The sequence below is a fragment of the Chlorocebus sabaeus genome, chromosome 22 (genome assembly GCF_047675955.1).
Source record: "Chlorocebus sabaeus isolate Y175 chromosome 22, mChlSab1.0.hap1, whole genome shotgun sequence".
Taxonomy (NCBI): domain Eukaryota; kingdom Metazoa; phylum Chordata; class Mammalia; order Primates; family Cercopithecidae; genus Chlorocebus; species Chlorocebus sabaeus.
In genome coordinates, this window is record NC_132925.1 from 90,786,252 (window position 1) to 90,801,859 (window position 15,608).

Sequence of the window (15,608 nt, forward strand, 5' to 3'; positions counted from 1 at the left end):
GGTTTTACCACGTTGCCCAGGCTGGTCTCGAACTCCTGAGCTTAGGCATCCACACACCTCAGCCTCCCAAAGTACTGGGATTACAGGCGTGAGCCACTGTTCCTGGCCCTAACTTTCCCTATTTAACTCTTTGGAGTCATAATGGTATAGATTGTATAGAAGAGGCAGGGTTAACGGCTTTTTTGTTTTTTCTTTTTTTCTTTGCTTAACCAGTTTTCACAAAAATGAGTTAGTTCATCAGCTTCCCTCAGTGATGTCCAATTAAGGTTTTCTTGTTTACAAGAGTCATTGTGAACTTACAGATTTAAACATATTTAATGAGATTCAGCTGATTGCAGTCATCTTTACTGATGTACAAATGTCCCATCATTGGCGATTAGGAGCCTCTTTAAATTGACCCTTAAGTCCTTTTGGCATGACTCTAATAATTAGTCTTTCTTAATTTCTGATTTAACAGAATATTTCAGTCCCATCTTGGACATTTCTTGTTCTAATGTAGAAACCTTCAGTTCTGGAGCCTGGTTGCTTTTATTGGGGCTTGGTATTTCAGCGCCTTACTTCAGTGGGCAGAACTAGAAATTGTTTTTAAAGATAAAATACATCATTCTGGTGCTTATAGTTCAGATTCAGAATTATAAGGCTACTACCTAGGTTTTTTTTATCTATAGCCCCTTACTTCCATGTTAGGAGCTCTTGCCCTCAGTCAATAGAGTCCGTTTTATTTTATTTTGACTTATTTTTTTATTTTGAGACAAGGTCTTGCTGTGTTTCCCAGGCTGGAGTGCAGTGGCACAATCTTGCCTCACTGCAACCTCTACCTCCTGGTCTGAAGCAATCCTTCTACCTCTCAGCTTCCCAAGTAGCTGGGACTACAGGTGCACACCACCACACCTGGCTAGTTTTTATATTTTTTCATAGAAATGAGGTTTTGCCATGTTGCCTAGGCTGGTCTCAAATTCCTGGGTTCCAGTGATCCTCCTGCCTTGGCCTCCCAAGGTTACACCCATGAGCCACCATGCCCGGGCCATTTTAATTTCTCTTACAGGGTCTTGCTTTGTGTCCCAGGCTCAAGTACAATGTTGTGATCATAGTTCACTGCTGCCTTGCCCTGTTGGGCTCGAGCTGGGACCCAGGCTCGAGCGGTTGCACTCAGGTTTTTTTTTTTTTTTTTTTTTTAAGTTTTTGTGTTGACGGGGTCTCCCTGTGTTGCCCAGGCTGGTCTTGAACTCCTGGGTTCAAGCAGTCCTCCTACCTTGGCCTCCCAATGTGCTGAGATTATAGACATGAGTAACCACACCCAGCCAAGTTTATTACAAATTGTAGAGAAGAGAATAAAATTAGAGAAGTGACATCAGAAGGAGCAAATGGCAGAGCAAACCCAGAGAAGTGGAACATGCCAAAGTATGGCAGTAATTGTTCCCAGGAGAAGAGTTTTTGAGACGGAGTCTCGCTCTGTCACCCAGGCTGGAGTGCAGTGGCCGGATCTCAGCTCACTGCAAGCTCCACCTCCCGGGTTCACGCCATTCTCCTGCCTCAGCCTCCCGAGTAGCTGGGACTACAGGCGCCCGCCACCTCGCCCGGCTAGTTTTTTGTATTTTTTTAGTAGAGATGGGGTTTCACCGTGTTAGCCAGGATGGTCTCGATCTCCTGACCTCGTGATCCACCCGTCTCGGCCTCCCAAAGTGCTGGGATTACAGGCTTGAGCCACCGTGCCCGGCCGAGAACAGTTATTTTAAAAAAAAAAAAAAAAAAAAAAAAAAAAAAAAAAAAGGAAGGCCAGGCGTGGTGGCTCACGCCTGTAATCCCAGAACTTTGGTAGGCCGAGGTGGGAGAATTGCTTGAGCCCAAGAGTTGAAGACTAGCCTGGGCAACATAGCAAGACCTCATCTCCACTAAAAATCAAAAAAATTAGTCAAGTGTGATCGCGCACACCTGTGATCCCAGCTACTAGGGAGGCTGAGGTAGGAGGATTCCTTGAGTCCTTCTTTGCTGAGAAGGGCCGTTTTCTGCTCATCCTGGATCTTGAGGGCTTCAGATATGTCTAAGAGCAGAAAAGCTTTTCCCATTGCCACTGGGTCACAAAATAGCTGAAAAGTATACAAAAAATAGAGTCAGAACTGCCTTGAAGAGATGGAAGTGCACTACTCTAGTTAGAGAGCCAGCTTTGTTCTGGCAAGAGCACAGAACACAGAAGAGGAGTGTATTGGGCAGAATGTTCTTTTTTCTGCTTCCAGTAAATGTCATAACACTGTGCTTGCTTGGAGAATCCCGAAACCCTGCAGGAAAATACTGTTGCCTGCTGCTATTTCATTATGCACTCAGTGCACAAACATTTGCATACTGACAGACTTCAGCACATGAAAGGGGCCTTGGTGGTCATGTCAAATGTTATCTTTCTTTGGTGCAGACCTGGCTGACCAGGGCTCTTGTTCAGATTATTGACCTTTGTTCATGTCTAGCTCTGGGTTAACTTATGAACCAGGGTCTTACAGTAACACCAGCTCTGTGGGGGGATCTTGTAATAGTTCAAATACTGTCATATTGGCTAGGCGTGGTGGTTCACGCCTGTATTTCTAACTGTTCAGGAAACTGGCAGGAGGAGTCTTTGAGCCCAAGAGCTCAAGGCTGCAGTTAGCCATGATTGTGTCACTGCACTGTAGCTGGGGTGACAGAGCAAAACCTCATCTCTTTTTTTTTTTTTTTTTTTTTATTGGAGACAGGATCTCATTCTGTCACCCAGGCTTAAGTACAGTGGTGGATCACAGCTAACTACAGCCTTGACCTCCCAGGCCCAAGGAATCCTCCCACCTCAGCCTCCCTAGTAGCTGGGATCACAGGTGTGTGCCATCACACTTGAATAAGTTTTTTGATTTTTGGTGGAGATGGGGTCTCGTTATGTTGCCCAGGCTGGTCTTCAACTCTTGGGCTCAAGCAGTTCTCCCACCTCAGCCTCCCAAAGTTCTGGGATTACAGGCGTGAGCCACCATGCCTGGCCTTCCTTTTTTTAAAAGACTGTAGGAGAGACCCTGTATCTTAGCAAAAAATAATAATAATTTTTTAAAAAAAATCCCCCAAAGAGTATCAGTCTCCTGTTTATCTAGAAAATGAATGACAATAGCTTTGCTTTTTTTTTTTTTTTTTTTTTTTTAATTGAGACAGGAGTCAGGCTCTGTCGCCCAGGCTGGAGTGCAGTGGTGCAATCTCAGCTCACTGCAAGCTCTGCTTCCAGGGTTCACACCATTCTCCTGTCTCAGCCTCCCGAGTAGCTGGGACTACAGGAGCCCGCCACCACACCCAGCTATTTTTTGTATTTTTAGTAGAGGCGGGGTTTCACCATGTTAGCCAGGATGGTCTTGATCTCCTGACTTTATGATCCACCCGCCTCGGCCTCCCAAAGTGCTGGGATTAAGGCGTGAGCCACCGCGCCCGGCTGGCCTTGCTTTTTAGAGACGGTTGAAATGAGAGAATACTTGGTAAGGCAAACGGGCGTGCATGCCAGTTCTTTGGGTCCTGGACCACCTTTGAAAATATGCAAAGCTCTGTACACTGTCAGAGAAGTATGCATATATGCAGAGTTTGGTTTATAGTTTTCTGTACTTCACTGTCTCTGAGGGCAGTCTTTTTGCCCTGTGTTAGCCTTGGATTAGAGGGTAACAACGATCATGTAAGGCTGTGGTTCTCAAGTGTGGTGTTAGAAATACTTATCATCAGGTTCCACCTCAGAAACAGGTTGGGACCCAGCTCTCTGTGTTTTAACAAGCTTTCCAGATGATTTTTGCCACACTTTAGGGAGAGTCCCCTGATGAAATTTGTACTCCTGTGTGGTCCTTATGCTTCACACCTCCTATATTGTGCCTTTGAGAGATCACCTGCCATCCTCTTGTTGTAACAGTACTCTATTCCTCCTAGGCTATGTCTTGCCCAGCCACGTGACTGAGGAGATGCTGTGGGAGTGCAAGCAGCTTGGGGCTCACTCCCCCTCCACCTTGCTGACCACCCTCATGTTCTTTAATACCAAGTAAGTGTTCTAGAGGCTCCACTGCTGGCATCTGTCCAGTGAAGAGTGTAGAAACTATCCAAGAGGCCTTCTGAATTCCTCTGACATATATTTGAGAAACTGGGCTACTGAAAGCCCTAACCCCACTTGGCTGCATTTTGTTTGGTAACCAGTGCGGCAAACACCCTTGCCAGACCCCTACCATCCATCTTGATGTAGCTCCTGCACTGGATACTGGTTGGGTACAAGCCTGCCCAGATCTTGGGAATGTGGGTGGTGGCTTCTCTGAAGCACCAGTAGGCAGAGGATGAGTCATGGTATCCTCCCGGCACCCCTCCCTCTGCCTTGCATTTTACTTGTGATCCAGGTACTTCCTGTTGAAGACAGTGGACCAGCACATGAAGCTGGCCTTCTCCAAGGTCTTGCGACAGACAAAGAAGAACCCCTCTAATCCCAAGGATAAAAGCACGAGTATCCGGTACTTGAAGGCCCTTGGAATACACCAGACTGGCCAGAAAGGTAGGGAAAGGAGGCAGGGATGGTAAAAACAGGTGCTACTTGTCCTGCCCTTGTGCCTGTGAGGCTGGTGATAAGTGTAAAGGTTGAGATTTGCCGGATAAAATTCTCCACTCCCTTCTCACCAGCCAAAAATTCCAAACTTTCCTCCTAGAAGCAGAGAAGCCCCATTGAGAATAGCTGCCTCTTCCCTTAGTAGTCACTGCCCATGCCTCATACCTTCCCTCCCCAGACCCTGTATTTCCTAGTTGGGCTGGCTGAAAGCCTAAGGTTCCTGATTTGGGACTGAGGTAAGGCAGTCTGATGCCAGGTCTGTGGTGGTGGGGATGTGTGTTTTATAGTTACAGATGACATGTATGCAGAACAGACGGAAAATCCAGAGAATCCATTGAGATGTCCCATCAAGCTCTATGATTTCTACCTCTTCAAATGGTGAGGAGGCTTTATTGTGACTGGCCGTCCATGTGTGTGCATGTGTGTTTATGCGTGTGCATATTCACCTGTGTGATAGCTTATCACATGGGAGAGGCATTCTCTAGTCCCAAACCACATAAAAACACTTACAGAAAGCTAAATGTAGAAGCACCCTTGCCCTGGCTTTTCAAATGTGTGTGATGTGCCTAGCACTGATAGAAAAAGGGGTACCAGGTCCCTACAGTCAACTTTCATGAAAAGGATATGAAGGTACAGAGAATGTACCTTCATCACATATTGAGCATGGCCCTGCTTCCTGACCTTGACCTTTTGTCACTGCCACCATTAATCTAGGTGAGACTTCTCTCAGCTTTTTCTCCTTTTTGCCCGTTCAGTGGTTTCTCATTACATAATAATTCTTTTATGGCAGACAACTCCTTTCATGCACTCCCCCTTGCTAACCTCATATCTGTGGAGCTTAGTTCCCCAGCCACACTAGCTCCTCTCCACTCAAGGGCATCATATTATGCCTCTTCTCAACTTAAACACAGCTTATCAGGGAAGCATTTCCACATTCCCCACCTCTTCCTGTGGCTGTTCCCTAGGTAGCACTTATCACTGTTTGTTATTTTGTATTTGTGTAACTTTAATTGCTACCTGTGTCCTCTCCTATCTGTAAGCTCCATGAGGTAGGAAATACTGTTGCTGCCCATTTTTTTTTAATATCAGCACCTGGTGCTGACCTGGCACTAGTAACCCTTAAATAAATCTTAAATGGATGGATGAATAACTGTTAGAGGATACAGGATGCCAAGTACTTAATAGAGGTACAGCACGGTTAGGGGGAGGGGAGTGAACCCAAGTTAAGGGCCCCAGTGTAATGGCCATCATTAGTGAGTAGAAAACACAACATGAGGCCGGGCACAGTAGCTCACACCTGTAATCCCAGCACTTTGGGAGGCCAAGGTGGGTGGATCACCTGAGGTCAGGAGTTCGAGACTAGCCTGGCCAACATGGCGAAACCCCATCTCTACTAAAAATACAAAAATTAGCTGGGCTTGGTGGCACGTGCCTATAGTCCCAGCTACTCGGGAGGCTGAGGCAGGAGAATCACTTGAACCAAGGAGGCGGAGGTTGCAGTGAGCTGAGATCACCCCCACTGCACTCCAGCCTGGAGACAAGATGCCATCTCAAAAACAAACAAACAACAAAACACAACATGTGCAAAGACTTGGAGATAGACCCTTTGAGCAGTGAAGTTGGCTTCAAGTAAGATAAGGATGGACTCACATGAGTCCATGGGAGCCCTAGGCTGGTGCATTCAGTGATGGATCACAGCTGGTATGTGGGAAGGAGGGGCAGAGGGGAAGCAACCCAACATTTGGGGGATTTGCAGTAGTCCCAAAGGAGGACCAGGATGTAGTGTGTGGTGGCTGCATGGAATTCAGTAGCTGTGCCACAATACCTCGGGACCTTACTGTTTGCAGACAGCATCTGTCTGGGAGGTTCAAGGTGGGAGGGTTGAAGTTGTGTTGGTGGTACCCAACTTTTACTCACATATTCTTCAGCCCCCAGAGTGTGAAAGGCCGGAATGACACCTTTTACCTGACACCTGAGCCGGTGGTGGCCCCCAACAGCCCAATCTGGTACTCAGTCCAGCCTATCAGCAGAGAGCAGATGGGACAAATGCTGACCCGGATCCTGGTGATAAGAGAAATTCAGGAGGCCATCGCAGTGGCCAATGCAAGCACTATGCACTGAGATGCCTTGGCCATAGTGCAAGAGAAAGCAGCCAGGAAAAACCAGAGAGACTTTCACACTAAAGAAGAGGCCTCCATTTTTTCTTTTTTCTTTTTTTTATTGGTGTAGTTATTGAAGCCTTTCAGGCTGCTTCTGTTTAAAATGTAAAAGAAAACTTTGCCCCCTTTGCATCTTCATAAACCTGCTGCAGCAGACTCCTCAGCCGATGGTGGCTCTGGGTTTCCTTGAGATCATATGTCCTAGAAAGTTGCTGACTGACTCTTTTTTTGTCTGGGGCCTGGGGAAAGGGCTTGGACTGTTAAATGTGGCCCCTTTCCATCTTCAAGAGAGATGGAATTAATGATGAATGGACCCTGCAAGGGAATCTCCCCAGCTGACTTCCACTGGGCTGACAGACTTTGCTGACCACAGGGGAACGATGTTCTTTTCTTTCTTCATGCTCAAACATAAACTTAGCATCTTAATGGAAGAAAAATGAGGGGAACTTCAATTATGATTTATTAAAGACAATTTCTATTACACCCTCCTTTATGACAAGTGACATTTTAGATGTTAAAGTAAAAACTTTACCATGCCTTTTTTTTTTTTTTTTTTTTTTTTTTTTTTTTTTTTTTTTTTTGGCCTAACATTGAGGCCTTAAAACCTGAGGCTCCTGTGCCTGATGGAATTCTTGTAACATACACTTGTGTATCATATAAAGATACCACTCTGTTTCTCTTAATGTATTCTTACTCTAGTTGTTAAGAATGACAAGCACGTCTTTTCAACATGCTAGTGAACAACGCCTCTTTATTTTGGGGAGGAGCCCGGCGGGACAGCGGAAGTAAAGCCTTGTCTGTTAATTGAACTGGCCGGGGTCCTGCGGGGAGTGGGGTGGGACTTGAAATCAGCTCCTCAGTGACGAGGCCAGTGTGTGCTGTACGCATGCGCTGTTTCTTCAGCGGCAGCTCCGCCCCCGCCGCAGCGAAGCGGGTCTGTTCCGGCCGCGCGTACTACGACCTGACGTCAGCAACGTGCGCGGCGCAGTGACGAAGTCGGCTGTTTTATATTGGCGCGGCCCAGACGGTAGAGGTCTCTGCGGCGCGGTCCTGGGAGACACGCGGCGGTGTCCTGTGTTGACCATGGCCGACTACCTGATTAGTGGGGGCACGTCCTACGTGCCAGACGACGGACTCACAGCACAGCAGCTCTTCAACTGCGGAGACGGCCTCACCTACAAGTGCGGGCCTATGGGGCTCACCTGGGCGAAGAGAGGGGTGGCATGCTGGGTGAAAAGGCCAGATGGGGGCTTCCGTGGAGCCGCCTTGGGCGTGGGCGCGGGGGACAGGTTCCGGGAATTGGCCACCCACCTCCGGGGCTCACTTTGAGACATCTGGAGCGGTGCTTGGGATACGGAGAAACATCTCAATAGTGCTTGGAATTTCAGGCTGGAGACTCCATGCTCCAGACACATGGAATTGTCAGGGTGCCAGGAGCACTGATGACAGCTCGGTGGCATAAAAGGTCCCCTGTCCCCACTTCCACCTTGTACTATGTGACACACAGGCTCTGTCAGTGCCACTCTCTGCTCACATAGGTTACGAGTTGATTGATATATGGGGATGGAGTCTCATGCTGCCCTATGCCTGAGAGCTTTACTCCCAATTCACTCCCTTCCCTCGCAGTGACTTTCTCATTCTCCCTGGGTACATCGACTTCACTGCAGACCAGGTGGTAAGTATGATCAGGAATTGGGTCCTGAACATCAAGGTGAGCTAAGGTGCTACTGTCACCTGGTCTCGGCTACCTCACCAGATTGGGCTTGGGTGTGGATTTTATGGGATGTTACTGGTTAGCATGCAGGTCATACAAAAGTGCCTTTTTGTGGGGGACTCAGTAACACCTTGAGGAGTAAGAGATGCTTTCCCACACTGGCTGACCTTTGTCTCCTCAGGACCTGACTTCTGCTCTGACCAAGAAAATCACTCTTAAGACCCCATTGGTTTCCTCTCCCATGGACACAGTCACAGAGGCTGGGATGGCCATAGCAATGGCGGTGAGCCCCATGGGGTGTGGGGGAAGGAGCAAGGACGCCATCGCCTTTCCCCAAAGGCATCCAGTCCTGCCTCTTGTCACTTAGTATTTCTCTTTTTATCCTGTAGCTTACAGGTGGTATTGGCTTCATCCACCACAACTGTACACCTGAATTCCAGGCCAATGAAGTTCGGAAAGTGAAGGTCAGAAGGGCAAAGATCATTAGCAAGCACTCCTGGGAATTGCACTGAGGTGGGGTGGGGTGGGAGTAGGGGTTTATTCTATTAATTTAGTATTCTTTCTTCCCACCATGAGGTTCAGTTACTGAGAAGACCCTGAGATTCTGTTTCTTAAAGCAGCAGCAATAGACCAGGTGGACAGTGCCTCCAGCCTACCCATGTCTCCTCTAAGATGTGTTGGTGTGATTTAGTCTTGTGGCACTGCCAAAGGGAGCGTTAAGCAGAGACCCCATGCTTCAGATCAAGAGCCTGATGAAAGTAGTTCGAAGATGCGATACCCTTTCTCACCATCCCTTTCCAGAAATACGAACAGGGATTCATCACAGACCCTGTGGTCCTCAGTCCCAAGGATCGTGTGCGGGATGTTTTTGAGGCCAAGGCCCGGCATGGTTTCTGCGGTATCCCAATCACAGACACAGGCCGGATGGGGAGCCGCTTGGTGGGCATCATCTCCTCCAGGGATATTGATTTTCTCAAAGAGGAGGAACATGACTGTTTATTGGAAGAGGTGGGTGCCACTGTCAGAGTAGATCCAAGCTCTGGTAGCCCAGGTTGAAGAAAAGAGGCTTCTGTTGTCTGTATGACATCTCTGATAGCCTCTCCCCTCTGGGAAAGAGGAGGGTCAGGCCAAGTTTCTGACTCCTTCATTGGGTTTCTGCATCCTTTCTCCACCAGAGGCTTTCAAACTGCCCAAATGCTTGCTAGTATTCATGCTTTGTTTTTTTAAACCCCTAAGGTAGGGGCAGTGCTCGAGGTCTGCCCTCATTTTCTTGCCATTGTTCCTGGATGGTCCTCCTTATTCCATAGTGTAAGAGGCTGCTCCCTGTGCCATGTTGTCCTTTCTACTCATCCCTCACTTAATACCATACTCTGCTTAGGAACTATTGGGATCCCTTGAGGAAGGGTGATTTGGGTGTGAATGTATGAACGTGGTGGTCCATAGAACTTCACCTCTGAATTAGGCAGGGCATGTAGAGGTGACTGGCCATAGGCCAGGTGCAGTGGCTTACCCCTGTAATCTCAGCACTTTGGGAGGCCGAGGCAGGTGAATCACGAGGTTACGAGTTCAAGACCAGCCTGGCCAACATGGTGAAACCCTGTCTCTACTAAAAATACAAAAAATTAGTTGGGTGTGGTGGCGCCTGCCTGTAATCCCAACTACTTGGGAAGGAAAGAAAAAAAGAGTTGACTGACCATAGTCGATGACTGGCCCTTCGCATCTCACCTCCCACGTAGATAATGACAAAGAGGGAAGACTTGGTGGTAGCCCCTGCAGGCATCACTCTGAAGGAGGCAAACGAAATTCTGCAGCGCAGCAAGAAGGGTAAGTCCTAGAGCTGGGAAAGGGCCTGGAACTAATGCTCAGGGTCCTGATCCATGTCCTGCCCTGACCATAGGAAAGTTGCCCATTGTAAATGAAGATGATGAGCTTGTGGCCATCATTGCCCGGACGGACCTGAAGAAGAACCGGGACTACCCACTAGCCTCCAAAGATGCCAAGAAACAGCTGCTGTGTGGGGCAGCCATTGGCACTCATGAAGATGACAAGTATAGGCTGGACTTGCTCGCCCAGGCTGGTGTGGATGTAGTGGTTTTGGTGAGCTGCTACACAGGTGGGTTGGGGCAATAGGGGCAGCTGCCACATCACAGTCTGAGACTTAGTTCCTGTCCCAGGACTCTTCCCAGGGAAATTCCATCTTCCAGATCAATATGATCAAGTACATCAAAGAGAAATACCCCAATCTCCAAGTCATTGGAGGCAATGGTAAGGCAAGATTGTGCCCTGAGGGATGTGTGGTGGGAGTGGATAAGCTGGGCTCCCACCTTAACCTTCACCTGAGCGTTTTCCTTTCATTCACCTTAGTGGTCACTGCTGCCCAGGCCAAGAACCTCATTGATGCAGGTGTGGATGCCCTGCGGGTGGGCATGGGAAGTGGCTCCATCTGCATTACCCAGGAAGGTAAGAATATACTTTGATAGGGCCCACATACCTTGGAGCCAAGCACTCTTATGGGAACAAGAGTCCTCCAATAGGGGCAATTCTGGGGCCAAACTGACCTCTTGGATGGGTGACATGGCTGGAAGCAAGACAAGGTCTTGTCATCCTTCACCTGCCACTCCCTTGCCTAGCCTGGCCTTCTTGCTCCTGCTCTGCACCTTCTCTAAACTCTGGTCTGTTTGTTTTATTTAGTGGCTCCCAAGATCCCTCCAGACATAAAGTCCCACAGCCCCAAATGCCCTTCTACTGTCACAGGTTGCTATAGTAAGTCCAGCCCGGCCCACTGGCCCGGCCCAGCTGCCCACTGCCCGGCTGCTTGGTTGATGTAGCTGTAGCTCCCGGGGTTTGTGGTGCTGATGGGTGGGCAGGGCCAACTGATACACAGACCATGGTTTGTGGGGGGTGCTCAAGAACATAGCTCCCCTCTTCCTCCTGGGGTGCTGATAGGGCAGGACTTTCCTAGGCAGGCCCTTTCCTGCCCACATCTTCTGCAGTAGGCATGGCTCAGGGACCAACTCCTTTGTGTGGTCCTTGCTCTTCCACACAATTGCCTGCTGCACACCACAACCTGCTCTCCCACACAACCACTGCCCTTACCTTGCCTGAGCTGCCCACCATTCAGGAAGGGCTGGGCCTGACTTCAGTGCCTCTGGGGACTAACTGCACGGTCGGGGGCTTTCCCGGCTGCTAAGACTGCATGTGCCTGAGGCTGTCCTGGGCACTGCACACATGCACGCGCACATGTGGGGGTGAGTAGAGGGCAGCACAGCAGTTTGTACTATTTAAGGCACATGGGGTAGCAGCCATCCCAGACATGTCTCTTCCTCATCCAAGCTGCAGTCCTGATGCAGATGTAGCCAAAAGCTCCTGGGTCTTAAATGTGGCCACAGGGTCCACTGCCTGTCCCATTAACCCTATCCACCCATGTGTTCCTCCATCTCAACAGTGCTGGCCTGTGGGCGGCCCCAAGCAACAGCAGTGTACAAGGTGTCAGAGTATGCACGGCGCTTTGGTGTTCCAGTCATCGCTGATGGAGGAATCCAAAATGTGGGTCATATTGCAAAAGCTTTGGCCCTTGGGGCTTCCACAGGTGAGGCCCAGTACCCGTGAAGGCCAGTGGGACGTCTCCCTAGTGCTGCTTAGGCTTTAACCCAGCACTCCATCTGTCCACAGTCATGATGGGCTCTCTCCTGGCTGCCACCACTGAGGCCCCTGGTGAGTACTTCTTTTCCGATGGGATCCGGCTAAAGAAGTATCGCGGTATGGGTTCTCTTGATGCCATGGACAAGCACCTCAGCAGCCAGAACAGATATTTCAGGTGAGACAAGCAAGCCAGTTACCTCACCCTAATCCTACACTGACAGTCTCATCTCTGCTGTGACCTTGCCTGTGTCTCTGCTTCTCCCTGCAGTGAAGCTGACAAAATCAAAGTGGCCCAGGGGGTGTCTGGTGCTGTGCAGGACAAAGGGTCCATCCACAAATTTGTCCCTTACCTGATTGCTGGCATCCAACACTCATGCCAGGACATTGGTGCCAAGAGCTTGACCCAAGTCCGGTGAGCTTGGGAAGCTGGGTTATGGGTAGAGGGGCTGGTCCAGGGCCAGCTACCCACATTTGACCTCTGCCCCTCTTCAGAGCCATGATGTACTCTGGGGAGCTTAAGTTTGAGAAGAGAACGTCCTCAGCCCAGGTGGAAGGTGGTGTCCATAGCCTCCATTCGTAAGTCACCCTGTCCTTGGTGGGGCCTCTGCCATGCCTCATGCCTCCTTTCTCCTGCCCTCACCTCACAGGTGGTCTTTCTGCCTGCAGGTATGAGAAGCGGCTTTTCTGAACAGGGATCCAGCACACCTCCCTCGGTTTTTTCAATAAAAGTTTAGAAAGAAAAAAGTGATGCCTGATCTTTCACCAGACAGGTGGGGCTGTGTAGCTGCCACTACCACAGATGCACACAAACACAGCACCCTCATTTCCAGGGGAGCCTCAGGCCCTGAGATAAATGTGTTCCAGGTTCAAAAAGTTCTTCCTGAGGCTGCTCACAAAACAGCTCTGACCAGCTGTGGCTCCTGGGGTTTCAGTCTCACACTCTGAGCATCCGACTCTGGCTCCCGAGGGGTCAAAGGGTCAAAGAACAATCCCTGGGACTGGCATACATAGGGCATCCTGCTAGCCCATAGCTTGGCCATATAGGACCAGGTCAAGACATATAAATATTCCCTAATTTGAATCTCTCAGCCATGCACGTTGGCTCACACCTGTAATCCCAGCACTTTGGGAAGCTGAGGTGGGCAGATCACTTGAGGTCAGGAGTTCGAGACCATCCTGGCCAACATGGTGAAACCCCATCTCTACTAAAAATACAAAGATTAGCTGGGCGTGGTGACGCATACCTGTAGTCCCAGATACTCAGATACTCAGGAGGCTGAGGCAGGAGAATCACTGGAACCTGGGAGGGGGAGGTTGCAGTAAGCTGAGACTGCATGACTGCACTCCACCCTGCAAAAGAGCGAGACTCCTCTTCAAAAAGAAAAAAAAAAGCCAGGTATGGTGGTAGGGGCCTGTAATCCCAGCTACTCAGGAGGCTGAGGCAGGAGAATCGCTTGAATCCTGGAGGTGGAGGTTGTAGTGGGCCAAGATCACGCCACTGCACTGCAGCCTGGGTGACAGAGCCAGACTCCATCTCAAAAAAATAAAGTCAGCTATTTTGTGAGAAAAGTCACTGAGGTCCTCTCAACTCTGCATGTGAGGAAGTAGGTCTAGAACAGGTAAACATACTACTACCTGGCTTCTGAAAAACTAAGGAATCCTAAGTAATCTAAATAAAAAAGTGACTCCTTGGTTTCTTCACATTCCCCTCCAAGAGCCCAGTGAGCCATCAGCTCCTGGCCAGCAACACACCTGATACAAAATGGGAGAAGTGTATAAATTATTATGTTGATAAGCAAGGTAAGTGCCAAAGGGTAGATAAGAGTGAAACCATCGGGAAGCCTGGCAGAGTGCAGTCAGCAGGGCAGTTCATGGTGGTTCATTGAGCAGCTTGGCCCAAAGGTTTGAGTGAAGTCCCTCCTGGTGGAGGGATGAGAGCAGCTCCAGTTACTCGGCCTTCATGACACAGGAAGTTGAAGGTGGCACAGGCATTGGGCTGCAAAGAAAAGGCCAGCATCAGCCTGTCTAGCGTCAGGCCTGTGCTCCCGGCAGCATGCCCCAGTCCCGGGACTCACCGTGTCCTGCACTTCCACAGCAATGCCCCGCTGCCTCATGGCTTGAAGCACCTGGGACTGCAGCCTCTCGGTCCGGTCTCCAGTCCCCACCACAACAATCTCTAGGGAAGGGAGAATGTGGCTAGACTACAGTTCTGTTGAGATGCTGGGGTGGGGTCGCCTTTTGGGGCCCAGAACACCTCTGTTCTCCCTCCCCTCCCCCAGTACCTATGCGGGGCTCCAGCATCCAGAAGAGGGAAAAGCTCTCTTCGGTGATGTCCTGGTGGGATCCCACCTGTGCAGGGAGGAGGCATATTTAATACGACAAATCCACGCAGCCTCTCCCCACCTCCATCCACTACAGGACATAGAGGAAAGCCAAGTTTACAGGGACACAAGCAGGGTGAGGGCCTGTGACTCTGGGCCTCAGTTTCCTCACTGCGGGCCAGGACTCACGTTCCATTGCACCACCGAGTGCGGGAGCAGAGCGCAGGGCCCAAGCACGCGGTTTCCGTTTATCATGAAGCCGCGGCTGTTGTAGCTGTCGATGTACATGGCCTGAGCGGCCTCGCGTTGTAGCAGAGAGATGTGAGTCCGCTGATACAGCTCGTCATCCGCCGGCGAGAGTCGATGCCCGCGCCGCGGGGCCCTGCGGAAGAAAAGGGTCAGGGGAGTGGGGCCGGGCTGCTCCGCCCGAGAGGCCGGAAGGTGCTGGGCTGGCGGTCGCCGGCCCTAGAGGAGGGATGGTCGAGGGCGCGGGGTCCAGGCTCACCAGGGAAGCTCAACGGGCGGACAGCGCAACGAGGGTCGCGCTCGATACAAGCTACGCAGCGCGAGAGCGGTGGCCATGGCTGAGCGACGCGCGGCGAAGTCGTCACCGGCGCCGTTAGTCACCAGGTTGGCGGGGCCCTGCGGAGCCTGACCCAGCGAGGCTGCAGCGCCCCCTGCGTCCCGGAGGGCACCGCACAGCGCGGCCGGCCCAGCAGGCGAGTGTCATCTGTCCGAGGAGGCCGAGTTCCCCGACCTCCGGCGCAGCTCCAGTGTCAGCACCTGCCGCCCTCCCCGTCCCGGGCCCTTGCCCACTGTCCCAGGGGAGTGGAACACCGGGTAGCGTGTCCGCCCTCAGGGCGTTGCCTGGGTCGCAGCCGCGGCCTGGCCCCCGGGCTCTCAGCTATTAAGCCGCGCTCCCGGGGCGGGGCGGTCGCCCACCTAGTCCTGTCCCGAACACCTGGCCAGGCGGTCGGTGCCAGACTTCTAGCCCCTAATCCCAGCCTTTGGGGCTTCGGGCACCGTGGGCGGGGCAGTCGACTCAAGTTTCTCCGGCTCAGCGCCGAGGCACGCCCCGCCCTAACCGCCACCCGCGCGACCGTTGGCCTCTCCACCGCCCCCGGAGGGGGGCGTGGCCGAGCGTGGATTGGCTTCTCGGGTGCTCCAAGGGGCGTGGCCAGATGGTTTCTCCTTAAAATGGCTCC

The 15,608-nt window shown here is 50.9% G+C and overlaps 3 protein-coding genes across 5 annotated transcripts in view; 2 read left to right on the forward strand and 1 right to left on the reverse strand.

The window, feature by feature from the left end:
* Positions 1 to 7,457, forward strand: part of QRICH1 (glutamine rich 1) — a 66,552-nt gene extending 59,095 nt beyond the window's left edge. For both annotated transcript variants that reach the window (XM_007984181.3, XM_007984179.3), the window contains 4 exons: positions 3,910 to 4,018; positions 4,365 to 4,516; positions 4,855 to 4,945; positions 6,496 to 7,457. In XM_007984181.3, coding sequence (XP_007982372.1) covers positions 3,910 to 4,018; positions 4,365 to 4,516; positions 4,855 to 4,945; positions 6,496 to 6,688 — 545 coding nt within the window. In that variant the 3' untranslated portion in view covers positions 6,689 to 7,457. The remainder of the gene's footprint in view (positions 1 to 3,909; positions 4,019 to 4,364; positions 4,517 to 4,854; positions 4,946 to 6,495) is intronic.
* A 121-nt stretch (positions 7,458 to 7,578) lies between these two features.
* On the forward strand, positions 7,579 to 12,845 carry IMPDH2 (inosine monophosphate dehydrogenase 2). Of its 2 annotated transcripts, XM_007984184.3 has the most exons (15): positions 7,579 to 7,907; positions 8,353 to 8,401; positions 8,622 to 8,723; positions 8,830 to 8,904; positions 9,242 to 9,448; positions 10,177 to 10,264; positions 10,338 to 10,537; positions 10,615 to 10,705; positions 10,805 to 10,900; positions 11,132 to 11,203; positions 11,886 to 12,029; positions 12,113 to 12,257; positions 12,351 to 12,494; positions 12,575 to 12,658; positions 12,749 to 12,845. In XM_007984184.3, exons 1-15 carry the CDS (start codon positions 7,810 to 7,812, stop codon positions 12,768 to 12,770), a joined length of 1,617 nt encoding a protein of 538 aa, XP_007982375.1. In that variant the 5' UTR covers positions 7,579 to 7,809; the 3' UTR covers positions 12,771 to 12,845. The 2 variants fall into 2 exon arrangements, with proteins under 2 accessions (XP_007982375.1, XP_007982376.1); XM_007984185.3 differs by lacking the exon at positions 11,132 to 11,203.
* A 1,000-nt stretch (positions 12,846 to 13,845) lies between these two features.
* On the reverse strand, positions 13,846 to 15,475 carry NDUFAF3 (NADH:ubiquinone oxidoreductase complex assembly factor 3). The gene is made up of 5 exons (XM_007984178.3): positions 14,909 to 15,475; positions 14,593 to 14,785; positions 14,365 to 14,431; positions 14,158 to 14,258; positions 13,846 to 14,078 (listed from the first exon to the last, which is right to left on the reverse strand). Exons 1-5 carry the CDS (start codon positions 14,983 to 14,985, stop codon positions 13,962 to 13,964), a joined length of 555 nt encoding a protein of 184 aa, XP_007982369.1. The 5' UTR covers positions 14,986 to 15,475; the 3' UTR covers positions 13,846 to 13,961.
* Positions 15,476 to 15,608: the final 133 nt, after the last annotated feature.